The 27,910-nt window shown below is 35.4% G+C and overlaps 1 protein-coding gene across 2 annotated transcripts; it reads left to right on the forward strand.

The window, feature by feature from the left end:
• On the forward strand, positions 1 to 27,559 carry LOC138326204 (nuclear pore complex protein Nup205-like). 2 transcript variants are annotated; one of them, XM_069272334.1, is made up of 41 exons: positions 1 to 75; positions 1,173 to 1,315; positions 3,380 to 3,551; positions 3,888 to 4,109; positions 4,362 to 4,447; positions 5,444 to 5,669; positions 6,043 to 6,207; positions 6,379 to 6,491; positions 7,503 to 7,565; positions 7,937 to 8,053; positions 8,261 to 8,380; positions 8,681 to 8,831; positions 9,159 to 9,355; positions 9,802 to 9,984; positions 11,062 to 11,103; positions 13,285 to 13,494; positions 13,819 to 14,001; positions 14,543 to 14,600; positions 14,868 to 15,057; positions 15,233 to 15,353; positions 15,624 to 15,729; positions 16,117 to 16,281; positions 16,730 to 16,975; positions 17,138 to 17,281; positions 17,669 to 17,770; positions 18,216 to 18,463; positions 18,729 to 18,920; positions 19,211 to 19,478; positions 19,958 to 20,050; positions 20,400 to 20,557; positions 21,100 to 21,288; positions 22,175 to 22,290; positions 22,662 to 22,809; positions 23,100 to 23,232; positions 23,643 to 23,897; positions 24,079 to 24,159; positions 24,532 to 24,698; positions 25,310 to 25,424; positions 25,797 to 25,931; positions 26,527 to 26,690; positions 27,018 to 27,559. In XM_069272334.1, the coding sequence occupies exons 1-41, from the start codon at positions 48 to 50 to the stop codon at positions 27,105 to 27,107; spliced, it is 6,105 nt and encodes a 2,034-aa protein (XP_069128435.1). In that variant the 5' UTR covers positions 1 to 47; the 3' UTR covers positions 27,108 to 27,559. The 2 variants fall into 2 exon arrangements, with proteins under 2 accessions (XP_069128435.1, XP_069128442.1); XM_069272341.1 differs by lacking the exon at positions 11,062 to 11,103 and adding an exon at positions 13,005 to 13,046.
• The last annotated feature ends 351 nt before the right edge of the window (positions 27,560 to 27,910 follow it).

Genomic DNA, 27,910 nt, shown 5'->3' on the forward strand with positions numbered 1-27,910 from the left:
TCCCTTAACTCAAGTTAACCGGAAGTGAAAAGTAACAATTTGAAGGCATGGCGGCTGACCTGGCGGTAAACTCGGGTAGGTTGTTTCGGCGACATAGCATGACACAATTAAATTGTTATCCGTGTTATACATTAGCTATGTATATTTTCAAGCATATTTGGAAAAAACGCAGTTTTCGAACTTGCTGAAGAAACTTCGTATCATTTGTCAATCGATAATTTCCCACGAGTTTCGTTTTCATTTTTTTCAAAACAAATGGATGTCACAAATTAAGCAGAGTAGCTTTACTGGATTTATTTGATTATTAATTTATTAGATAAATAAGACCAGTAGATCAAATCGAAACGTTTACTCTGTGAATTTGAAATTTGAAGAAGACACCTCTTATAGGCCTGAATATATATATTATTACATCGATATTTTAATGGAAAATAAGGTGCAGTAAATTCTGGTCACTTATTCAAATGCTACTGATGTGGTTATGTTGCATCATTTTAAGCAGTATGGCCTAGTTGTTTTTAAATTGTCTTTTAAAAAGATGATGAATTGTTTTCAAAAGGACCATGTTTGGATCAGAAAATCACAATTGATAGGTAATGATAATAAATCAAAATCCTTTGTGTTTAATCCGAGTGTATGGTGTATTAAGAAAGATAATTTCCAGCAAATTTTACAATATTAAAAAATATCCATGTCTCATGGGCAGTTAACTCTTGCCAGGCACTAACGTTTTTCCTCAGGATTCTCTTGACTTTCCTCTCCTGTAAATCTAGCACATCCTTCAATGACATCGGATGCCAAAACCCAACCAATCAATTAAGCATTAAGTCTGCAGTTACAGTGTTTGTCCTACTTTATAGCTGGGTCAAAACCCCCAATCACTAGTAGCTAGCTACCATGCATGCTATTACAATATTTGATGTACTAGTCTACATGTCGATTTAAATCTGAAGAAAAAAAATATACTTATGAATATTTATATTATGATATACAAAAATGTATCCATTTTTCTCTAGATTTGGCAGACTGCATGTACCATCATTTCCATTCTTTGTACCTGCAAGTACTCAAATTGTCTGTTCTCTTTTCTATTAATTTGATTTTCTTTCTTTGATAAAATGTCATGTCAATTGAATATAGTATATATGTTTGAATTTCTTTTCAATTCTCAGAGGCGCGTCTCTGGGGACCGTTCAAGGAACTAGAAAGGATCATCAATGCTGCAATATACAAGAAAAATCCTGATGCTGTTCTGGATCTAGAAGTCGGATTAAAACAACACAAACCACACTTCATATCACTGTTGAAGAATCCGGTAAATATATATATGATCTTTCGCTGGTAACTGTTGAATTGATTTGCTTTGAGTATTATGATCTGCCATCCTTGATCAAGATTGTTGATTGTCAATTAAGTTGTATTTATAATTAGAAAGAACATTAATCAATATGACTGCTACAATTTGCATTAGTGATAATAACATTGTTGTAATCCAGTCAGACATGTTAACCTTCGGTGACAAAAAAGAGGTACCGCATCACCATGGTAGATTTTTGACTCCAAAGCGGTAGCATTGCACACGTCATTTTTCGCTGTGTGTCAGAGATATATAAATATCAACAATATGCGAAATAATTACAAAAACATATTTTGTTAACAAATTATGTTTTAACTTTGATTATCACCATAGGCCTTGGTGGCTCATTTTTCTTTTTTTAATGTTAATTAAGGCTTACATTACATTTAGAAGATGAAAAATGCCAATAAATATATATTGTATACTTTTATTTCAATGCTATTTATCACCTTTTTAGGTCATCTTGACCTATAGCCATCATGCTTCGTCCGTCGTCGTGCGCCGTCCTTAAACTTTTCACATTTCAATCTTCTTCTCAAGTTTGACCAGTGGGATTGAGTTGAAACTTACCTGAAATGATCCTGAGATGGTCCCGACAAAGTGTTCTTATTTTTCGGGTCGATCCGAAATCCAAGATGGCCGCCACAGCCGCCATCTTGAAAACACATTTTGAACTTCTTTCAAGTTCTACGGTGCGATTTGGCTGAAACTGCATGAAATGATCCTGACATGGTCCGACAAAGTGTTTTTAATTTTTGGGTCGATCCGAAATCCAAGATGGCCACCACAGCCGCCATCTTGAAAACACATTTTGAACTTCTTCTCAAGATCTGCCAGTGCTATTTGGCTGAAACTTGCATGAAATGTTCCTGACATGGTCCTGACAAAGTGTTGTTACATCTCTTGTTGATCCCAAATCGAAGATGGCTACCATTACACAATATCTAATTAATTTCCTATATGATTATTGCCAAGGTAATCAGATGACTGTTAAGGCCCTTGGGCCTCTTGTTTAAATATACATTTTGTCTACTTATTTTTTTTTTTTTTCACTTTTTTCTGTAATACATACTGGACTCATTAAATCTTTTGATTTATGCAAGAAAAAATACAAAGATTGTTTTGTTTCTAAAATTTACACCAATATTCTAGGGAAATAATCCCCCTGCAAAAAAAAAAAAAAGATTTTTTTTTTTTTAGTAAAATCCTGAGAATTAATACGAATCCGGCTCCTCTATTAGAATCACCCCATTCCAAAATTGGCCATTATGATTGCAAAGTTTATGACTTTCAGCAGACACTAGGCCTATACGCCTATTTACATTAAAAACGTGAGTACAGACTAGCCTTTCTATTTAACATTAAAAACGTGAGTAAATCATTTCAATTATAAGCAGTGTTTGTTTTTGAAATGATGATAACTAGTTTTAGGCACTAAATTTATTGAAAGGCCAAATGATTGTTTCCTTATGGTAGGCCTACATAATACACATCGTTACGCTTAGACATGTGAAATAAGTGACACAAGCCAAGCCATGTGGAACTTGTCCAGGCTGCTATTTAGCACCAATGGGTGTTGTTGGAGTGTTCACACCTCCTTTGTATACTAAATTATCAATCCAGTCCCCCTAATCTGTCTGGTATGCATTTTGAAGCTGCCATGGCAGCCCCAACTGTCTATAAAAATTCAGAAATTGGAAGAAAAAATTAAGAAGATGTTTTGCAGAAATCGGAATATTTGGATATTAAAGCGGTAGATGGAATATCAGCCTCAAAACCGATAGACTACAGCCTGAATCGGTAGGGTTAACATGTCTGAAACCAGTATATCTTATCATTTGAGACATTTTGACATGTTTTTTTACTTCTATGATGATAACTGCGAATAAACTTAATTTTGTGGATTGGTTAAATTTTGAGCTCTTTGTATTGAGTTTCACTGAAATGTAGCAAACCAAAAACCTACCAAATTTTGTTGATATTTTGTTGTGAATGTCTTAATTTGTTTTTACCTGTCAACAGCCTAAGAACAGCCTGTGTCGAGATGCTGTTAAGAAGTCCAATACAGTCGGCCTGCCCGTACAGGGGGAGCAGACTACCCATACATTCCCCAATCAGTTTATTGAGGAAGCCCTTATTCTCAGTGACCTTTTTGACATGAATGAGATAGCTGCAGTAGAGCTCCTGACAGAGGGTAAGAGGAGATAACTAATACTACACTCGGCAAAGTTTTCAAAATGATTTAGGTGGCCTCAGCAAGTTCATAAATGATTCTTGACAGAGGTAAAGAGAGATAACTTGTGGTACTCTAAATTGTCTTTTTGACACACAGCAAAGAATAAGGGGAGGTAACTTTCTGTTAGATGGAAAAGGGAGCTGTAGCTAAGAGATGATAGAGCTATCTGTAAGTGGTCAGTGCTATGGTACATGTATTGCTATATCAAACGACGGACAATTATTGAAGTTAAAAATAGAATTGAAAATTGAAAAAAAAGTGCCATTTGTAATGATTACCAACAATATTGTTCAGGTGAACGGAAGCAGGCAGAGTTTCCTGGACTGACTCGTGGACTTGTGGCAGTCCTCTTATATTATGATGGTCAGCGTAGTCTGGTCAGTGGTCTCCGGACACTTGTCCAGTCAAGAAGAGGTCGAACCTGGACGATGGAGCTTTCACCAGACTTGGCCAACCTGGTCACTCAATTCACTGACCAACTTATTCAGAAAGATGGCTTAGTTAACAAAGTTTTAGGTAAGTTTGAATGGTCAACAAAATTTAATCTTGCTAAAAATATTACAGGTAAATGTATATTTCTGGTTTAGAAAATATGATTTCCATATTAGTTATTCTTCATTAAATGTATTTATTAGATGTAATTGGTTGAGATTACTTCAATGAAATTACTAGTATTACTAATTAAATGATATATCAGTGTTTACACCTCCTACTGATGTTAGTTGTGCCTGTCAATATCATTATCGAAAATGTACTTTACACTGGCAGATTTGCTGAACAGTCGAGATCCCAAGAAAGAATTGGACCGTCTTCAGCGTGACAGAGCCCTTGGATCTCCTAAACACACAAAACAGGTAGCTTTAAGTTATTCTTCCATTTATAAGACCTAGCACCCATATTCAGTCTTTGCATATTACAGAGTAATCTGCCATTGCAGATAGGTTTTGATTGTGATGTCATTATTTTATAGGCAATACTCTTACTCTTTTCTAAGAAAAATATGATTAAATTTTCTCAGACGCATGAAGTCAAGACATATATGCAAGGGCAGATAACTCTAATATGCAAACACAGAAAAGACATTGATTAATATAAGGAATTGCAAGAGACATCTGTACACAGATCAATGATTTGTTGTTATATTGTAGGTGAGAGACATCTATACACAGATCAATGTTTTGTTGTTATATTGTAGGTGAGAGACATCTATACAGAGATTAATGATTTGTTGTTATATTGTAGGTGAGAGACATCTATACAGAGATAATGATTTGTTGTTTATTGTAGGTGAGAGACATCTATACAGAGATAATGATTTGTTGTTATATTGTAGGTGAGAGACATCTATACAATGATTTGTTGTTATATGTAGGTGAGAGACATCTATACAGAGATCAATGATTTGTTGTTTTATTGTAGGTGAGAGACATCTATACAGAGATCAATGATTTGTTGTTTTATTGTAGGTGAGAGACATCTATTACAGAGATCAATGATTTGTTGTTTATTGTAGGTGAGAGACATCTATACAGAGATCATGATTTGTTGATTTTTGTTGTTATTGTTAGGTGAGAGACATCTATACCAAGATCAATGATTTGTTGTTTTATTGTAGGTGAGAGACATCTATACAGAGATTAATGATTTGTTGTTATATTGTAGGTGAGAGACATCTATACAGAGATCAATGATTTGTTGTTATATTGTAGGTGAGAGACATCTATACAGAGATCAATGATTTGTTGTTTTATTGTAGGTGAGAGACATCTATACAGAGATCAATGATTTGTTGTTATATTGTAGGTGAGAGACATCTATACAGAGATCAATGATTTGTTGTTTTATTGTAGGTGAGAGACATCTATACAGAGATCAACCTCATCCTAGCAGACTGTCTCTTCTGTTTGTCCTCACAACAACCCCTGGACAAAGCAAGCACCCTGCGTCTGATTGACCACCTCAGGGGAGCTAACTCCCTGAGTGGGGATGGCCCTCTGGAGCTGGTTAACCTCTGTCTACTCATGGCGCTTCTCTACTGCTTTGATGTCAGTGTACTAGAGCAAGAAGATGCTGAGGGTAAGGCAAACATAGACAGAGCTTTATCCATATATACCACAAAAGATATTAAGGTGTTGTTTAAATGTATCAAGATTTTATGTTTGTAATCTCTTATTACACAATTGTACAATGATTTTTTAAGAAAATTTGAATAGATGTTATGTATGCCGTTTCTTGAATTTTTTTTTTTAAATTCTTCATCCATTGATTTTCTCATAGATGTTACCTTTAATTGGTCTATCTTATATTCTCTAGATATTGTGTTGAATTCTATTCAGATTGTAGAAAAATCCTAAGAGAGATTTTTTTTAATTTTTTTTAGTCTTTAACATTAAATATTTGTCTATAGATTTAAACCTGTTTTTTGCATATTTACATTATGAATTTGTAGAGTCTGTGAAAAATCTGCCTTTGATGAATGATGCCAGTTATGTAGGAGAAATACACCAGGCACTGACCGGTGGTCAGCAGTGGACAAACCTTGGTCTGAGAGGTATCGCTCAGTTTGCCTGGGGACTGACTCTCCGGCAGCTCTCCCAGTATCACACCCCTGCAGGTAATTATTGAATGCTCTCACAAATTTAGCATACAAAGTTTTGATTAGTTCTAAAAGTATTTTGATATAAGTATCATAACTCTACAGTCTACTGAAAGGAGTGCAATTGGTATCATAAAATTTGGAATTTTTTATTTACAAAAAATTGACCTTATTTAATTTCTATTCTAGGTGTGAACAAGATATGTGAGGAGGATGAAAGCTTGGTCACCATGGCCCTAGACAACAATGTGTTCCATTACATGATCACATCTATCGTAGCTGTGCCAGACTTCCACTCTGAGGTATATAAATCTGTTTGTTTTGTAATGCATTTGGGGGGGGGGCATATAATATTGCTTACATCTACTGTGAAATATGGAGTAGAGACAGAGCCTGTATATTTTACAGATATTTCAAATTTCTGATATTAGAAAGTCTCATTAGGGCCCCGCATCGAGATGCGGGTGCCCTATAGTAATCAGGTTGTCCGTCCGTCCGTCCGTCCGTCTGTCTGTCTGTCTGTCTGTCTGTCCGTCCGTCCGTCTGTCCGTTTTTTTTCTTTTGCACATTAATGATGGAAGGGAGTGGAGTATTTTCCCCATATATTTTACATGATGATTCCCCATCCATCCTAGATCTGCTTGGTAATTTTTCAGGCTGAAATTAAATTAAAAAATCGGCCATCTTGGATTTTAACATTTAAAAAATCACAATGTTGTTGCTCTTAACTGATAAACATTTTGTTATAACATTATGATGCCAAGGTTACAAAGTCAAAGGTCAAGGTCAAATTTAAAAAAAATTATTTTCTCATGAACATTTTGCTACAACATTTATAATGAAGCAGAGTTGTTCAGAATTAAACAAGAAGTCAACTCACCAAAGTTTTGACTGCTTAATGCACTTTTACATGATTAAAATATTTGAGCAAGACCTTTATTCCCTTCCTTTCACATTTGTTAAGTGTTTCTTCAGCAAACTATGAGGTTTACCTTGTTTAAAAGGGGTATTTGAGTTAATTGTATGCTCTTAATGTAATGTTAGCTTGGAATCAGGATTCAAGTTAAATACTTGGAAGACTTTTTCCAAAGAATTATAATAATGTACCATCATCGGTTTCCCAATTAATGTTGACATTAATTATTTATTAGCAACATATAGCTAACACGGAAGAATTCGTTGTCAAAATACTACTTTTTCACTTAAGCACGTCAGACACATAGCGGGGCCCTTTCTGACGTGTCAGTGTTCTAGTTCTGTTGCTTTTGTGTTCTTTAAAATTTGCACAGTAAATGATGTTTTTTATATTATAGGAGTTTTACCTGAGAAAAATCCATGGCCTGCTGACAGACTTTATATTCCACATGCCTCTTAAGGTTGGTATATGGCAGTTCAAATCTTGGACAGATTTAAAGATATGAGGTCCACATAGAATCACAGTACAAGCACCTCTTGGTGTTATTTATAAATTATGTTAAGATATCTTTCTAGAAAATGAACTTATTAACCTGAACATTTTTGTGTTCATTTATTTTTGAGATTTGATGCTTGGGAAATTTTTATTAAAAATTTCTTTCATAATTGATAGCAATTGAAATTGATACTGATGATAAATGCGGCACAATATGAATACATTAGTGTCTTACTAAGCTTTAAAGTTTAAAATAAATATACAATCAGGTAAGCATTTCTACAATTATAATTTCTACAATTTTAGTGAAGAAAAAAACTTGTTTTTCTTGCGTAGGTGAAGGAACTGCGTAATCGTAGTGATGAAGCAGCTAGAATTTTGATGTCACAGACACAAGATGGTCTGGATATGACTATCTCTCCTAACCGAGGGTTCGAGTACCTACTCCAACTGGTAAATATCATGCCTGTTATCATGCTTCTTCTACATCAATGAAATATTTTCATATCAGTAGCGTTAAAATATGACCTGGAATATTTTTCGTTAAATGTTCTGAACATGAAATCCATTCTGAAGTCATAATTTGATCAGTGACTTGATTTATATCACTGACTTTATCTAGATTAAGAATGTTTATATTTAAATTTCTCCTGATTACAGATAGGTGATCTGTACACTAAGGACCCCCTGGGTCTGGATCTGTGTCTGGAATACTGGTGTCCACAGGAGGCACCAACACTCCACGAGTCAATGTACCATTACCGACCACCTCAAAGACAGGTAGGAAATATATATAAAGACCTATCACTGTTTAAATGTGTACGCCCTTCCTCCCATAACTCCATCCTTCATCCCTTTCCACTATTTACACTGGGGTCACTTATAGTTTCATTTACCATATCCATGTGAATGCATTAAAATACTTGATATTCAAATTATAGCGAGTAATTTCTTATACGATTCAGCATAGTAACTTGGGCTACTTGTACTGCTTCAGAAATTCTAAGTGTATTTGTTATTAGATAAAGCAACTATTCAACTCTTCAGTCTTTAATTAATTTAGAATGTTTTATGTTGTAGGTGGCTCTTTACAAGTTTGTACGTCTAGCAGGTGACCTGCTCCCTTCATTTCTGTATCAGCCATACATCAACATGCTGATTGGTCTTTCCAGTAACCAACAGGGGGCTCATCACTGTTTTGACCTTCTCAAGAGCAACGGTATGGGCTCAGGTAAGTGGTATGGACTCGGACATGTGGCATCAGCATGCTAAAACAGACTCGGGTAAGTTGTGTCTTGGCAGACTCAAAGAAGTAATATGGTTGTGGACTCTAGTTAGACCTTGTCATAAGGGTATAGGCTGACCATGTGTACGCCTTATCATCATTACAGAATCCTGGTTAGACCTAGTCTGGTGTCTTGTCTTAAAGATTGGGTTAGCCCAGTTTTGTTGAGGTCACACAAGGAATGTAAAGATGATTTCAATTGAAGTTTGTTTAGTTGATGTTGTATTGAAAATATTAAACATTTCAACACCTCTTCTTTGTCACCTTTTATAGGAGGACCTGCCAGTTCTGTATCCTGGAACCACATCTTTACTTCTCTAAACCAGTACTACACCAGTCTGCGACGAGAGGCTCCAACATCAGCTGACCAATCTCATCTCCAGAGGGCACCATACATAAGGGGCATAACTCCAGCAGAACTGGAAGGACTTGTCACTGTTCTTAAACTCACTCGTACCATAGCAGAACAGGTAAAACATTATTGATAATGTTGTATGTATCATAATGCAAGTATTTAGGTATACATTGATCACATTTTTATGTACCATGAAGTAATAATCATTGAGTAACTCATATGCTCCAAAGTACACGTAAAAGTTATTGATAAACAGGTAAATGTTGCAATATTGTGGAGGTCACACATCTACACTTGTCTTCCCCACAGAATATGGATAAATTATGTGTTAATATAAAAATACATATCTGTTACTTGATTAATCTTATCTCGCTGATAACTGGACATAGAGAGCATGTATATATATTCAAATTCATACTTGAACTGTTGAATGCATCATGTATAAGATTTATAAATCTAGCTGATCGATAAGACACTCAATTTCATCATTTGAGTGATATTGGTGGATGAGTTAGCTATCAGCTACTACACATGTATACATGATGATAATCTGACTTTCAGAATGAGAACTGTCGCATTGCGTTGTGTGAGAATCAGCAGTGGTCAGCCGTGATGATCATGTTCGGACTTGTCACCTGTAGTATCCCATCCCCCCTTAAAGCCCAGCTCTTTCACACACTGGCTGCCTTTGCTCGATCACCTGATATAGCTGCTAGTCTGTGGCAGACACTGGAGGTGTCCCAGGTATGTAGATAGAGTAACAGTAATTCAGCTAATTAAGGTAACACAAGGTATTGTTTATTTGCCAATACTTAATCATGTTTATCTGTGTCAGGTTGGTTAAAAAAAGACTGAAAAGACCCTGAAAGTACCGTATTTTCCCTAAAGAGGGCGTCGGGCGCGGGTAAATGGCCGAAATGGGCGCCGTTATTTGAGACCATTTTTTGATGTTTTTTTCTGAAACAGACTAAAGTCATTTTGCTTTTAGTTTCATATTTTTCTGAAACTTACGATAACCAACTTACGTTTTGAAGTCAAGTTAGTATTGAAATTTCATAATTATGAAGAAATGTATGCACCAGAAGTATTAAACATTGGTTAAATATGTCTGTTTCACGAAATTTTGGCATTTCATGCTAGCCTGTTTGTTTACCATGCTTACACAAAATGGCGGACAGTGTTTTCGATCGCTACTTTCGTTTTGTGGCGGATGGGAAATACCGACAAGAACACACAATAAAACGCTTAGAAATGATAACATTCATGTTATTTAGGAACCTTTATCATTGATATACAGTTAGTATTCATAAAACCTGTATAGACATGGTTAAAATGTTGTTGCCAGTTAGTCTTCATGGATACATATGTGTGGGGCATTTAAGTAACACGTTTTGTTTTGAACATGGCCTTCTCATTGTTAGCTCACCTGGTGTGTAAACACTTGGCAAAGATGTCCTAAAATTGTACAATGCAATAATTTTTGTGCTTATACCAAGGTGATCAGGATATCTGTTAAGCATCAGATTTGATGTGAAACATTGTTTTTATTAGCGTCTGCAAGACAAATTGTCACAATCTGGCACAAAAAATTGTATGAAATAGTTGATATTTTTTTTCAGTAAAAAACTGAGGGCGCGCCCTTATTAGAGGAGGCGCTCGTTAATAGGGAAAATTGTGGTAGTTCTTATTTAAGTTTGTATCTTTAGAAATGCTCTCAAGAGAAAGAATCCTATACAATTCTACTGGAAAAAAACCCCAACAAAATTTGATGAAATATGATCGAAAATGATAATGTTTTTTGTTTGGTTATGTTTTTTCCAGATATTACCTACAATCCAAGGAAAAGGTGCCGGAGGAATCCAGGTCAAATCAAATACGATCATGATTCACTTGTTTGCCATGAACAACACAAGCTTCATGTGGTCAATTTTGGTTCAAATATTTTATTTTCAATTCTACAATATTAAAAGTACTTAAAACTGTTATGTACTGCTGCATTTGTGAGCTTAATTATGTTGAAATTGAAAGATTTTCTGATATATATGATATCTCCATGTAAGAGACGTAAGCAGAAAATGTGATTACAACGATTACAGCCGTTTTATTTTCATGGTTTTAGATTGAGTTGGATGAAATTGAGAGCCGTAATGAAGAGTACCCTATGAATCCAGGGATTTCTTGCCCTAAATAGCGACACACTCACACAGATATCCCTGTACCTGCGGGGCTGGGGGCTGGCATCAGGGCTCCGGGCTTTGACCCGTATCTGCTTTTCCTGAAAGACGTCCTGTCTCTCTGAGGTTTAACTTCAAGAGCTTGGGATAAGCACACCTGGAGATAATGTGAAGATGCTATTTTAGCATCTAACTTTCAGTGGTGGGAATGGTAATTTGTTCTTTCATGTCATTTATTTGAATACCCGGGGGCCTGGGGGCGTATATCAATGGGGTCAATTTGTTATTTCAATTTCTACGTTGTTTTCAAGAATAAGCGATTGAGAGTAGATCATAAATGCAATGGTGTTCATTATAGGTTTGGGTTCAAATTGTTCAAATAGTCAGTCATACTTCGAACCAAACAGGGCATTGATTTTTAGGGGTCAAAAGATCCCTATTAGACACTATTATCTATTATTATTGACGTCAGTTACTTCTCTGAACTAAGCATGTAGAAGCACATTATAATAATGCAATATTGCTATCTCTAGTAGGAATTCGACGCTTCAGTTGTCAAACATCCTGAGTAGATTCTACATGAAATGATATTGTTTCCTGAGGGGACTTATATAGTTGGAGTTGATTGGGTAACAATTCTGAGGGGGAAGCAGTCGTAGCCAAAAAGTCAGCTGGCCACAAGTTACTGGCTATTTCCATGCTCCAACGACTTCTAGTATGAACTAAGCACGGTATAGTTTCTAATATTCATACAATGTTCATTTTGTCTTGTAGGCTCACCATGAAAAAATTGTTGGGCATAATGATATAATGTCAGTATCCTTCCTGGCCTGCGGCGGGGTCCAAAGTGGTCATTTCACTAACATATGAATGGCACTTTTTCTTTGCATACTATACATGGATTACGTCCTAGTTGCAATTTAGAAAATATTTTCTTGGTGGCAATTGAATCCACAAATGTTGCAAATTGCGAGGTCAAAAGGTCAATTAGGCTACTATTTTCATATAAATTACTTTGTCTCTGAACCTATGTATTGGATAGCATATTTGTATGGTATCAATAGCATCATTGTATGGTTGTGATTCAAAATTAAAGTTTGGGAGTATCAATTTTGCTTATTTTTTCTTATTGTCAGAGTCTTGTGATAATTACTAAACAAAAAACCAGGTGAGCGATACAGGCCCTCTGGGCCTCTTGTTTCTATGTGTAAACACTTGGCAAAGATGTCCTAAAATGTTCAATGCAATAAATTTTGTGCTTATACAAGGTGATAGGATATCTGTTAAGCATCAGATTGATGTGAAATATCTGTTAAGCATCAGTATTTTATTAGCGTCTGCAAAGACAAATTGTCACAATCTGGTACAAAAATTGTATGAAATTAGTTGATTTTTTTCAGTAAAAAATGTGAGGGCGCCCTTATTAGAGGAGACGCTCTTAATAGGGAAAATTTGGTAGTTCTTATTTAAGTTTGTATCTTTAGAAATGCTCCTCAAGAGAAAATCCTATACAATTCTACTGGAAAAAACCCTACAAAATTGATGAAATATGATCGATAATGATAATGTTTTTGTTTGGTTGTTTTCCAGATATTACCTACAATCCAAGGAAAAGGTGCTGGAGGAATCCAGGTAATCAAATACGATCTGATTCACTTATTGCCATGAACAACACAAGCTTCATGTGGTCAATTTTGGTTCAAATATTTATTTTCATTCTACATATTAAAAGTACTTAAACTGTTATGTACTGCTGCATTTGTGAGCTTAATTATGTTGAAATTGAAAGATTTTCTGATATATATGATATGTCCATGTAAGACGTAAGCAGAAAATGTGATGATTACAGCCGTTTTATTTCATGTTTTAGATTGAGTTGGATGAAATTGAGAGCCGTAATGAAGAGTACCCTATGATCCAGGGATTTCTTGCCCTAATAGACACGCTCACAGATATCCCTGTACCTGCGGGGCTGGGGGCTGGCATCAGGGCTCCGGGCTTTGACCCGTATCTGCTTTTCCTGAAAGACTCTGTTTTTCTGAGGTTTAACTCAAGAGCTTATAAAAACCCTGGAGAAAAGGTGAGATGCTATTTTAAAAATACTTTCAGTGTTGGAATGGAAATTTTCTTTCATGTATTTATTTGATCAACAATTGTTGGTATTAAATGTGATTCAATCTTATCTAGTTGTTTCAAGCAAAAACGATTGAAGTATTTTAAAGAAGAGATTAAAAAAAATAAACAAAAAACAGAAAAATTCAGTCATACTTTGAACCAACAGATCATTAATTTTTAGATGCCAAGATCCCTCTTAGACCTATTTATCTATTATTTTAGACCTCAGTTACAGATCAAAAAAATTATAGCAGCACACCTTATAATTATTCAATATTTGAAATTTTAGTGGGAAATCGCCGCTTCAGTGTTAAACATCCTGAGTAAAATTCTACATGAACATGATATAGTTCCTGAGGACTTTATAGATGAGTTGATTGAGGTACAATCTGGGGGAACAGTCGTAGCCAACAAGTCGGCTGGTCACACTCTACTGATACACATGCTCAACGACTCCAGTCTCCTCCGCACGGTAAGTTTCTAATTTATTCTGTTCATTTTGCTATGCCCTCACCATGAACATTTGTGGGCATAATATATAATGTCAGTTCCTTCCTGTCCTGTCCTGTCTCTTCCCCTTCTGATATCATTTGAAGGCAGGTTTTTTTTTATATATACATGTATTTCTAGTTCAATTTAGAAAATATTTTCATGGTGGCAATTGAATCACAAATGTATACATACCACAAAATAAGCTCTTTACATTACGGTCAGGTCAAACTTGCCTTAGTAACCACCTGTGTATAAAGACCATTTCCTTAATAAAACCTCTGTATCTGGTCCTACATTGTCATTTTCAACACAATTTGATCTGTGCATAAAGACCACTTGTCTACGACCATTTTTCTTGGTCCATTATGTGGTCTTTATAGACAGTTTGACTGTACATTGGCTTATCCATTTTACCCACAAACCAAAAACTACAAAAAAGTAGTCATGAATATTCATGTTATGTACTTTATATACCATTGATATTGGATTATAAATACCTTTAATTGTTGCTATCTTTTAAGATACTTCGAATACTTGATGATGTCATCAACCAGCTGGAAACCTTCACAGATGTACCAGGTATGTTATGTCACATATGTTCTGATTACTGCTATAACATACTGAATTAACTTAATTATCTCTGGGATGAAACTATTTGAATATGTTTTGTGATCCAGTTCCCATCGCTTTTCTGATATGTTGTGATATGACAGAAAAGCTATGGATACTTATGATTAAAGTTCTGATGTGACATCAACTATATTATATTTTAATATTATTAGTGGTAATAAACATGCTATTCACTCAGAACAATGGCTGTAGCGTTTGTCGTTGGAAATATTTCAGGAAAGTTGGAGATGGAGCGGACATCTTTACTCTGTCTGCGGATGATTGAATACACGCTTGAGAAAGCAGACAAGTTTGTGGCAGCGTGTCGTGAAACTGGAGCTTCCATCATGGTTGTCTCCATGGATAGACTTCTTCTAGGAATCAACCCACGGACTGGAAAACCGGACCACCTCGTCAATATAGCCAAGTATGTTGCTCCTGTCTGAGACCATGTCTATACGATCATGTTCTCCCCTGTCTTGATTTCTCATTGATATGTTATAATGAAGTCAAATCCGTATCTAATATCAAAATTAAGGACATTTGGTTTTAAAAATTCATTAGTAGGTAACCCAACAAGTTGTTGCTGTGTGTTTTGATAGGTACGTCACATTCAACACGTTTCTGCCCCATCATGCCCAGGCTGCCATGACCGTTCTGTACAGAGTGTGTCGTACAGCCCCCATACAGTCTAAACTCCTAAATCTCTTCACAGCCGAGGAGGTAAGATACAACATGTATTCTTCTTGTACTGTAATTTGACAACTGTTATGTATGGATAAAAAAACTCAGTGAATTATTTATATGGAATAACATATCAAGAAAGATTCTCATTTGAGTGTGAGAGTTTTGTTTTTATTCTATAATGAACAGAAGTTTTTATAGTACACTATCTATCAATCACAGAAGTTAAATTTTAATTGAGGTAAGTTTAAATATGAAAAGATCAGATAATTGATATAATAGTTCACAAACTTACAAATATTTCCACAGAAAACTTCCTGTAACCTGAACCTCCTGCATGGCTTTGTGGAGTGTTTGGAGGTGGATGATGCCGAGGAGCTGGTACAGAATCGAATTATTCAGCTAGATGAGCCTGGTTAGTGTCTGTAAAGAAGGCTTTTTCTTCATCAGCAAATCTGTCATAAAGATTGAACCTAATCTGACTAAAATCATGTTCTTGGCTTGTAGAATGTTGACAAAATCTGAAGGTACCATGAACATGGTCATGATTAGATGACCTCAAAACATAAATAATAATCATTTTTTTTGGTATTGGCCAATTAGCATCAGGATTCATTATATTTTTGATGCAGCCTGGCCTTAGAAACACAAAAGACATGTAATACTTTGAAATCAAATTAAATATTTACATAGATGTTACTGTTACTTTCAATATATTTTGCAATACATGTAATGGAGCATTAAGAAATATAGTCCTGTGTAGATCAGTAAATATTAAATATGTCTCCATTATATGATACAGTAGCTGTAGAGGAGAATGCCCTTGGGGCTGTGAGGAACTCAACTCGACAGAACTTACTGCGGTTAATCCTGCACTGTCTAGATCAACCATCTCCCAATCTGGCTCATCTCCTGCTCGGATTTGATCTGCAGAAACCAGTGAACAAAACCAACCTTCAAGATCAGGGTAGGTTAAAATATTAAATGATTTTGTATTTCAGGTTGAGATTATTTGTTGTTATAGTGATATTAGGAATGCCCTGTTTCTATGTAATTGGTAATATCCCAAAAAACATTACCTCTTTATATTGAAAGGCTTAATAAAGAAGCAAAGAAAAATAATTATGCCAATTTTGTTTTTGTGTATACATGCAGCCAAACCTGATTTATATAGATAAAGTTTGTCAAGATCATGGCAAAACTTCCAAATATTCAGAGTATTAGATTAAGGGTTAAGTTTGCTTTTAATGAATATAACTACAGTGAAAAACTTTGGTCTAGAAGAACTTAATACTTTGTAACATCAAATCAAACTGGTTCTTTATTAATACAACTTTAATACACTTAAAAAGAAACAACTTTTTGTTGGTAGCACACTATAATGTTTAATACACCATATCTGTTTTCCCTGACAGGTATCCTGGGGTCACCTAAGACCTGCCTCCATGCTGTGCTGAGTATTCTGGACCACGGGGTAGGAACACCTGGCGGGCCGTCCTGTCTTCACGAAACACCACAACTTGCCGAACTTTCTTACAAACTCATCTACAAACTCTGCTCTAACAAAGATACGTCTGCTCCAACCCTGAGATATCTCCGGACCTCGAGGGACTTCCTGTACCGACAACTCCATCACCTCCCCTTTAATGCTCAGTCCTATGGTAAGTAGAAAAATAACCACTCAGCTTTGTTCATGTGGATTATATGAAGTATGCATCGTCACCAGCCATCAGGCCTATTACTGAGACCTTCTGTGTGTATAGTTCAAGCCCCTTGGACCTATTACCATTCATCTTCATCAGTTGATGCTTTCCCTTGTACAGCTCAGCCCGTCACCAGCCATCAGGCCTGGTTACTGAAGACTGTCTCTGTGGAGTTAAGGATGACCTCTCTCAACAGACAGCGCTCACACACCCAGCGTCTCATGCGGCTTCTACTGGATGACAACCAAGACGACCAAGGTCGGGGTAAGTCCATCAACTCTGGTCTTTGAAGCAAATACTGTAGGTTATAGTCTTAGAAATTTGATAAATATGTATTTGTTAGTGTCAATGTGAAAGTGTTTTATGTTATCAAATGTACAGATTAATGTAAAAAGATTAGATAGTCATCTTTCATTTGACTGCTAATATAATTAATCAATTGATGCCAAGATCTCATTCATCAAAATCTTCTTTCATCAATAATTTGAAATATGATTGAACAATAGGCAATGCCGATGTAAATTCTCTTCTGGGTGCCAATATGCCTCTGGAATCCCTTTTGATAGAGACACGCTCTAGGTCAAGTCAATCTGTAGTTCATTGTGTAGCAGTTATTACTCAATTATAACCAGTAAGTATTGTTATATACAGGTATGAATGCGGGTGGTATGGATGATACAGACGGCCTGTTTGATAGGTTTGGGGACACCTCTATGTATCTGGCCTCACTGACACAGAACAAACAACTCAGAGGTAAGTTATATCTTCATCTAGATCAAAAATGTGCATCAGCATACTGGGATATATGTATAGAACACATCACTCTTGCACACTCCCATATGATCTCAAAAGCACATACTTCCATTAGTGAGTGACAATGGCTCAGATATAAACAGAAATACTGTAATTCATGTAATGTTTGATTTATTTTTGCATTTAAAGTGAATTGTCTTATTCAAATTGGAAGTTATTTTGATTTAATTGATAAAGTCGCAAAAATTAATCTCAGTGAATCAGTTTTGAAATGGAAATTGCGTAATTTATAAGTCGCGAAAAAAGTGTTTACATAACCAAGAAAATTTTGTATTATAAAATGGAAAATACTAATTGATGAAACATAATAATACCTGAATTGATATTAGTCTTGAAACTGCCTTCAAGTTATTTACATCTAATGTTACAATCCATTTATCCACAGGTAAGCAGATGCGGCGGAAACTATTGTGTCTGATAGACTCTGTAGAATTCACACAACAGTACCCATCACCTCTGTCACTGGAGTTCTTTGAGCCGGCAATGATAGAGAAGGTCATAAGTTCTACTGAGTCAGTAGGAGAGCATGGTGTCGTCTGCTCAAACATCACCCAGCTTCACCAGATTCTAACAAACGAGCTCAACAATGTCCAGGGAACAGTGATGGCTGCACAGCGACATCGCATTGTAGAGGTTGGTATTGCCTTACTCCAATATTGGCTAACTGTCTGGGCTCTTCCAGTAAAACATTTAACCCAACCAAATGTTCAAGGTTTTGTAAGGAATTTAACACATAGAATTTTTTTGATCAAATTCAAGTACAAAATTGGTGTCTGGAAACTAGGATACAGGTTACAGTTCAACGCTGTAAAAGTCTTTTTGTTCCTCTATGCCTGTATAAATAATATCTGTTGCAGTTTGTTGAACGCATATTATTCCTAAGATTATATGGTTGTAGGAGGTTCAAGGGATACTGAGAAATGTGGTAGCCAGAAACGAAGTACGTGTCAACCTAAAGGTAAAACAGCAATCGTTTGAGGCGTGGCGTCAGGTGACTGAGATCTTACTCACTTCCTGTCCTGAGGACTTGCTGCCCCGAGATACTCGCCAGGCCATTCTGTTTGAACTGCTTCAGGATCTCCTACAGAAAGTAAGTTCTATAGAGTACCATGTAAAAAAAAAAAAAAAAAAAAAAAAAAAAAAAGAGTTTGGCTGAATCAATTGTTAGCATAGGTGTACTTGTTGACATGTTGATATTATAGAAAATGACATGTTGCCATGATGATATTGCAGAAAATGACATGTTGCCATGTTGATATTGTAGAAAATGAAATGACATGTTGACATGTTGATATTGTAGAAAAAGACAGGAAAGATTCATCAATCGACTGTTGCAGGCCTTTTGTGACTTTTGTTTGTTAATGACTTTTCTGATGACAGGTAGCTGATGAATCAGCGTTAACAGAATTGACGTCACCAGTGGCCGGGATTATCCTCACACTGATGGCCAACCTTCGTCAATGCTTCTCTGTGGAACAGACAGCATCCGATGGCAACAAGTACTCACGTTACACATCACATCTACAGGACAACAGCGCTACTCTGGGCCAAACTGTGGCGTGGGGCGAGGGGTCAGGATCTAGAACTCTGTTTGCCACGTCTCTCCAGTTAGTCCTAAAAGGCCTCATAGAGCACATCCTCAGATCAAGTAAGACTTAAAACACTTTGAGGTTAAAAATCAAAGTAAGAATGTAGCTTTATGTGTGATACGCAAGTACTTATGGTGATCTGTGTTCTTCGACAAAATTGACAAACCATGTCATCTTATTTTTTGAGTCAAGAGAGAAGGTCAATTTACATTTATCTTCTTATGTAGGCAGAAAGTTACAGCAAGTGAAGCCAATTTGTATATACTTTCTATGCAGAGAGCTTATTTGTATTTAGGCAGAAAGTTATAGTGGTTTGGGCTGATCATTATTTAACTGTTAATGTATCTAGGCAATGGATTACACTGATGGCCAATTCATATTTATCTAGGATGGTTACAGCAAGTGAAGTTTAATTTGTGTTTAACCTGTTTATCAAGCACAGTGTTACAGTGAATAGAGACTATTTTCTATTGATCTGTTTATCTAGGTGGAGGGTTATAGCGAGTGAGAGCTAATTTATATTTATCTGTTTATCTAGGCGGAGGTCTACAGCGAGTGAGAGCTAATTTGTATGGATCATTGCTGTATTATCTGCAGATTGCACAGAAACCAAAAACATCTACCAACCCAGGTAATTATCTTTAGGGTTAAAGGAATGCACTGCTACAGCACTATTACATGAAATGTTTATCATCTTTTCTTATTTGGAGCCTAGATAATATTTTGTTTATACAACAACTTACAAAATAAAAAGTTCTAACTATTTAAAAGAAAAATTCATTTTCTTGGGAGAAAGGGAATAAAAAGTTTGCCAGTGTGTTATTATTTTGAGTCATACATTTTCGAAATCATAATTGCAAATTGTGAACATATCACATCCTTAAAAATGACCAGCTTGATTGTAAGATTCAAGTGTAATCATACATATTTGTGACTTTGTAATAAAAATAACAATCATGTGATTTGATATATCATTTTAGACAAGGAACAGGATGGTGTAGGAGGAAGAATCCTGGCCGCCTCCGACTCCGAATACGACCAGCTAGCTAAAGAGAATGTGACCACCATCTTGTCGTACGGGGATAACTTCATGGAGACCATTTGTCGGGACGCCTGTGATGGTCATGATGTTGGAAGGGTGTGTGCTTTAAACATTAGACATAGACTAAATGAATTTGATTCCACAGACTTAATAATTAACACAAACATTAATTCTAAATGACATTTTCAAATCATGAATGATATGAATAAATGAGTTCTATCATATTAAAAAGTAATTTAGACAGCAATAATTTTGTCATTGCAAATGTTGAATTATGGATATAAGGCTTCCATACCCCCAACCCAGTATTAGAATACATTGTATATGTATTTTAGATTCTCTCTGTTTTATAAGAAAACCTTGTCAATGAGTCCGTAACTATATACTCTAACACTGATGCCTATGAACATTTTTACACTGCCAGGCGTTGGCCCTATCGGTAACAAAATGTCAATAGCTATATCAACACTGTTGTCTATTATGAAAACTTTGACAATGTTAGATGTTAGCTCTATCGGTGTTTATTATGAAAACTTTTGATAATGTTAGATGTTGGCCCTATCAGTGTTTATTATGAAAACTTTGACAATGTTAGATGTTGGAGCTCTCTGTGATATAAGAACACTTTATCCACTCAGATGTTGGCATTGTCAGTGATGGATACCATCCTGTCTATGGACAAGTTCCAGCAGTGGCTTACTTTCCTGTCGTCCAAGGGCTACCTCCAACATCTAGTAGACAGTATACAGCACGACGATGAACAGTTACAGACTCTGCTGTCTCAGAACCCTGAACTTCGTATTCTCTACACCTACGAGTCAAAAATGGTAAAGATCACCTAACCCAGAATTTGGTATTCCATAGAATTATCTATACAAATTAATCTAAATCTTTATCATGATTGTATCCTCCATACTATTAAAAATACTAAAAGTTAACACACAGATCCCCTAACACCTAATCCCCTATACTGAAGGATACAAGGTTTGATGCATATCTTCCTGCAGCCAGAGTCTATTTCGATAAAACTTTTTATTTTTGTGCAATAAAATGTTTTCTTATTACAAAATTAACTGTTACGATTGAAGCAATGATTGCACTTATTGTAATATTAAAAACATACAGAAATAGTGTACTTATGAAATATATTTGAGTGCAGAATTTCTACTACTGAAAGAGTTAAAATAAATGTTTACTTCAAATTATCAGTCATTTATTACGGTCTATAAATGTGTACCGTTTCGGTACCTACTTTCAAGATTTTGATTACTCTTTAAAGTGAATAGTCGGGCAAAGAAAATCAGTCTTAATGCGTTCATTGGCCTTCCAAAAGTTCTCACATATTAATACGACGGTCAAGTTCTGCTTAGTTTCCCAGTTCTGACCATTAAAGTAAAGAAAAGTTGAAAGCATCGAAAGCGAGGCTGTGTGGAAATGTAACCACGGACATAGTGAGCCGGGAGGACGTTTTAGAATTCCCATACTTTAAATTAATTTCTTCGTACGCAGACAGATTTTGATGAGAGATTTTTATTTTTCCATTCATAAGAAATCATAATTTACTGGATACATTCACACCATTTTTACCGACTTTAGCCATTCTTTGCCCGGACTGTTCACTTTAAGTAGAAGGATTTTAAATGTATGAATAATAATGTACTTTTGCAGGACCTTGATGAGTGTGTTTCAATACATAATGCTGTATTTTTTTAGGGCCTACTGACAAGAGTTGCAGAATCCACAAGCGGGGCTCACACAATCTTGAGGTGTGGCCTTATGGAAAGACTGGCTGGGTGCTCCTTTTTTGATATGCGGCCAGAATTAGATAGGTATAGTTTGCAATTACTTGTTAAGGCAATACCAATGTCTGCTTGCTACACAAGACATGACAACATCCCATAAAAAAATTTACACCTATATTATGCCACAGTAGAGTACAGGATCCCCTATTTTATGTAGGCTTCTTAATTTTGATAATTAGCTTATAAGCCTTATGTTGCACAAACCACTTGATTAACCACCAAATGTCCATTAAGATTAAAGACAAAAAAACCTTTCTTCAGAATGATTTGAAATCTTCTTTCTCCTTGTCTATTAATCTTCAATATGGTGTCATAATTTTACAGTGTAAGTGTGTTAATATTTGAAAACAAGCTAATCACTTATATTAATTCCTCTCTTATTATGATGTCTTATACAGAACACGAGACAGCCAGGGGTTTCTAGAGTCAGAGGAATTCATCCCCAGTCCAATGGCTCGGTATCAACATGTGTTATTCGCCAGTCTGAAGCTTTGTCTGGCTCTCCTTACGTCCCTGGGCATTGAGAACCAAGATGCTGGACACCAGGTATTTTCAACTTGTATACATCTCGGGGAAAATCACTGATGATCAACAATTTGGAATGTGTCACTAAATTACTTCCATTTGATTGAATACTTTAATTATGTGTTGATTATTCCAGTTATAACTTAAATTTAAGAATTTCAGTGAACACTTTAATCTGTTCAATCTACAAAGTTATTTATTTTACTTATTTCACAATTCACAGACTTTAGATAATTAGAAGTAAAAGGATTATTACTGAATATTTTATAACCCAAAACACATTTTGCATCTCTTTATCCCCATTACTCTAGGTGCTACAGTTTATATTTGCCCACGGTGATGTGTTCCACAACATTTTACGGGATCGACAACCATCGCTAAACTTATCAGCATTGAGGGAACTTGCTCTGACCACAGCTGTCATTGCCAGGGCCAACTATCGAGGTACATTCAGAGCCATGTTTATGGGAGTGGTGTGATTATTATTGTATGATACTGTAATTCACCCATTATGAGGAGATAAACAGTGGTGTTTTTCAGTTGAAGCTAAAAAAAAACTTGAATTCTAATTGGAACAGAAATTTGCCTCTCTGGATTTTAGGGCCAGGTCACGATGGCCATATTGTAAAGGTGTCCTGACACATCACCACAAAGTACTATCTCTCGACCTCTGGGTTGTGGGTGTGAAACCTATGTGGGGTAATTGCCAGGTACTGATGATAGATGGGTCGTTTTATTCTAAGAATTTTGACTTTCTTTCATCTCTTAAACCTGACACATCCTGAAGTGACCCTAGCTGTAAATAGACTATTAAAACAAAATTGTGTTTATGAGTAAACATTTTCAATCTCCAGGTATTCCTGATGCTGAGTATGACGACATTGAGACAGCAGGAATCGAGTTCAGAGGTCACAAGACACGTATTGAGCGACAAATGCTGGCCCTTGTTCCCAAGTACTGTTTGTCAGAAAAATTAACTAAACAGCTACGCAACCTAGAAAGTCAACAACTACAGGAAGGTCGTGACCTCAAGGCTGAGGTCACTTTAGCCTATCAAGAGGTCGCAGCAAACGTTACGTCATTTTGCAGAGCTGTAATATCAACGTCTGGTAAATATGACTATATCTAAATTAAAACACAGGTCAATTCATGCTAAAACACATGTCAAGACATACAAAGATCGTCTTACAGTATACATATACATAAGATTTAATTAATTTTATGCCATAAAAAGGATTAATATCTGTCCTACCTCTCTGTTACCATGGATGTGTTTATTCAACTTTGTAGGTTATTCGTCGCAATTTTGCCGAGTGATATTTGGTCCAAGTATGGAGGAGGCCTTAGCTAGAGACATCAGAAACACAGAAGGTTAATTTAACTAGAATTTAATGATTTATACATAAACAGTACAGTCAGCCATTAATTTCATTTCACAACTTTAAAATGAAGAACTTTTTTTTCTTTTCTTTTTAAAGATGTTATTATAAGTAACATTAGATTTTAGGTCACAATCATCAATGTTTCATCAATGTTGAGCTATTCAAATTTACTTTTGATTGTAGTCTTTGATGAATATATTTGTCTCTCCATAAATATTCTTGTTTCAAGATATAAACACGTACAACTGTTTCTTAAAAAGAGCTCAAGGATTTGTGCATGCTTCACCAATCGGAAAACAAGACACCTGTGGACATCTTGAATTTTGAATTTCAATGATAAATATTCTGTCTTTACTTTCAGATTTTTCCCTGTCGTCAATGACGCCAGCCCACATCCCTAATATTGGTATAATTGTGTATCAGCTTCGTCAGTGTGCAGGTCGCTTCATGTCTGTGTACGACACGCATCAACAACATCTCCGAAAGTTACAAAGTCTGGCAGATCTCAGCACTGACGACCTTAAGGAGGTATGTGATGTTCTCTAAAACATAGGGGCAGTACAGTGATAAACATATTAGATGTCTGAAAAATTTCTCTGTGGTCGTATAGATGGTGATATAATAGCTTTGACGGTCATCCAGTTAGCCTGATTGATTTTCTGATATTAAGTGATAATGAGAAGGTTCAGGATCGCCACATGAGTTTTCCCTGGATACTCTGTTTTCTCCCACAAAGAGAACACTGGCAATTTTCCATTTAAAAAAAACAAGTTATGAAACTGTTATTTTTGCAAGCCATGGCAAGCAATAATTAAGCTAAGAGACATATCTCATATTATGAACGCAAACTTAAGATTAAGATCATTTTCTATTTTCCGACCAATCAGAAATCTTTGATTTTGATGATTGGATTTTTTTGCCTATGTTTTAAGAAAAGTATGAAAGAAACCTTTCTCAAAATCTTTCATAAGTAGGTTCTCATTGGTCCCTAGCTAGCTGGACATACATGATGTATTTCATTTTGTTATTGATCTGAAAAACAATATGGCTGACAGTTCTTAAATTAATATTTCTAAATCTAATTTTTTAAATTTTCAGGAGCATTTATAAGCGAGTCTGCAATTATTTTCTCTATATAGTTTTCAGGCGTTCCTGCCACAGAGAAAATTCCGTCACATCAGAGACAACACCTTGCACATCGGCGTCTCACACAGATTGTCCATTACAAAGGGGGAGAACTCAAACATTTATCATGTATCCTTGAGATATTAAATTATTGTAACTTGGAAGATTGAAAAAATAACTTTTGTGCAAGCAGTAATTGATATTGAAATACAAATGTTAATATTGAACACACTTAAATACCAAGAATCCATGAGTATAAGTTGAAACAACTGATACCAAGAAATTAACATTTAAATTGAAATCCAAGTTTGAAAATAATTTAAAATAAACACAAAATTGTACACCAACTCCAGAAATAAAATAATAATGAACAACTTTAAAAAAATCTATTAAATCTTCGGTACTATAATAATGAGTTATGTAGATGGCTGATATATTTTAATTTTCATAGCTAATGTGTATTATGGCTAGTATCTACTATTCACCTTAACTGATGGCCAGATATTATAGAGAATTGTATATTTATACTGTGGCGACACCTAGAGTATTACCTGCTTCACTGCGTGCCTATAGACCAACAACCCACTCTGTACCAGTCTCAGGTCAAACGCCAGCAACAGATGCGCAGGCTTCAAGGTAAGATTAGTACATAAAATTCATCTAAAATACAGTTTAGTGAAATCCATTGCATGTGGCTCACTGGCGAAGATAAAAAAATCAACAAAGTTTATATAATGTGATTGCAAAGTGAAACTTGTCAATAGATTTCATATGTATGTTGTAACAAGGTCAGATTTAGTAAAACATAACGCCACAATAACTTCTACAACTTGCAATGTACAAGGTAAAATTTGTCAACACAATTACATTTAATATAATTTCTAAATAAAGGTTTATAAAATATGTCGGAGTTTTAAAGGAATAACAATGAGACCAATTTACGTACCATGTGATACCTGATAACGTTTGTACAGAACTAGTATTTTCAGAGGAGATAAAATGTAACTACTTGTAATCTTCCCACTTAAAATAACGTTTAATAGCGCGGGATACTGTCTTTTGATGTCATTTCATGTCATTTCATCACCAAGAGAAACAATAGTCCTGCACAAACGTTATTGTGTGTCACGTGGTACGTGAATTATTTGCATTGTTTCAATAAGATTGATCAATAAGGCCATGTGAACCTCTTGTTTTCATTTATCATTTACATAATTCTGATTTCTTACAGACCTGACAGCTACAAGCAGCACATTTAACGACACAGAGGTTGGATCAACATTCTCGGAGGAGCTGACTCGAGGCGTGACCAGAGAGGAGCTAACTACACTCAAACAGACAGCAGCATCAGCCATCACAGAGTCTTTACTGAAAAAACTCTCAGAAATTAATCAGGTATTGAACTTGATTACACATTAAAATGGTCAACTAAAAAAGACCTTGGAAAAAAATTCACTTTAACTGATAATACAATTTTTGATTGTTGAACAATGGAAACTCAGATCATCAAAAATATTTTAATCTCTCATTAATGGTATCAGTCTGTTTCAGAGCTTTGAAAGAATTTGTTACATTTAACATTAAAGCATTTCTAAATGTTTGTATTATTCACCAGTTTCAAAGCTTCTGTAAGAATCAGTCACATTCAACTTTGTGGTAACTAAATGTTTGTATTATTCAACTTTGTGGTAACTAAATGTTTGTATTATTTGCTTATTTCAGAGCTTTTGTAAGAATCGGTCACACTATGGATTTGTAGAGGCGTTAATCAGACGGACCAAGCGCCTACTGAGGCTGCACACGGGCAGTTGATGTCGACCAGAACTTTGTCTAAAACAATTTGTTATGTGAATGTGATCCTTATTGTGAAGCAAGTTGTGTCAGTGTTTTTGTGGATGGACAAAAAAGAAAGGAGAAGCAAAAGGAAGAATCATTCATTAAATACAGATATCAACAGTCAGTCTGAAGTATGTTGTTAAATACAGAAAAAAAGTGTTGTATGGATTACAGAAAAACTTCCCCTTTTTTCATCAAAAGTGAACTGAAATTTCCAGGAAAGTATACACAATTGGTGCATTGTGATGAATGATTCAAACATTTCTGAGACCAATTTTTATTAGTTTTGCAAGGTTAAGAAAATGTCTGTACTTTGTAAGATGCAGATGTAGTTCTTCCTCAATGAAAACATTGAGTAAATATTGCATCTGCTTTATCGGATACAGAATTGTTTTCTATTGTTAAATTGGTAGAATGATTAACAATGTCCTCCATGTAAAAAAAAAACAACATAAAATGTGCTGCAAAAAATGTTCAAATGAAATAAAAGATATTGAACATTTAACGTTTTCATTGTTTTGTTTGAATTACACTAAAGATGAGATTTTTGTGATGTTTCATTCTAACAACAGAAACAGTAAGGCAATATATATGCATGGTCAATATGCAAGATTCTTTAGAGAACTTGTATTTATAACACTATGTTCAGGCCATCACATTGTCATCTAAACAGGGTTAAGTGAAAATGTGAGTTTAAACAAAAAGGAATGCTTTAGCATGATTAAAACATGGGTGATGAAAAATGAATTTATGGATTAATTACTGAAATTTTGAAATCA

Source organism: Argopecten irradians, chromosome 1, assembly GCF_041381155.1.
Source record: "Argopecten irradians isolate NY chromosome 1, Ai_NY, whole genome shotgun sequence".
In the NCBI taxonomy this organism is placed as follows: Eukaryota; Metazoa; Mollusca; class Bivalvia; order Pectinida; family Pectinidae; genus Argopecten; species Argopecten irradians.

Excerpts from the sequence above, each read along its gene's own strand:
- LOC138326204 (XM_069272334.1), top strand. The coding sequence starts at position 48 with ATGGCGGCTGACCTGGCGGTAAACTCGG. Across the intron at positions 24,160-24,531 it reads AGACATCAGAAACACAGAAG|ATTTTTCCCTGTCGTCAATG; the intron begins GTTAATTTAACT and ends CTTTACTTTCAG. Across the intron at positions 26,691-27,017 it reads AACTCTCAGAAATTAATCAG|AGCTTTTGTAAGAATCGGTC; the intron begins GTATTGAACTTG and ends TGCTTATTTCAG.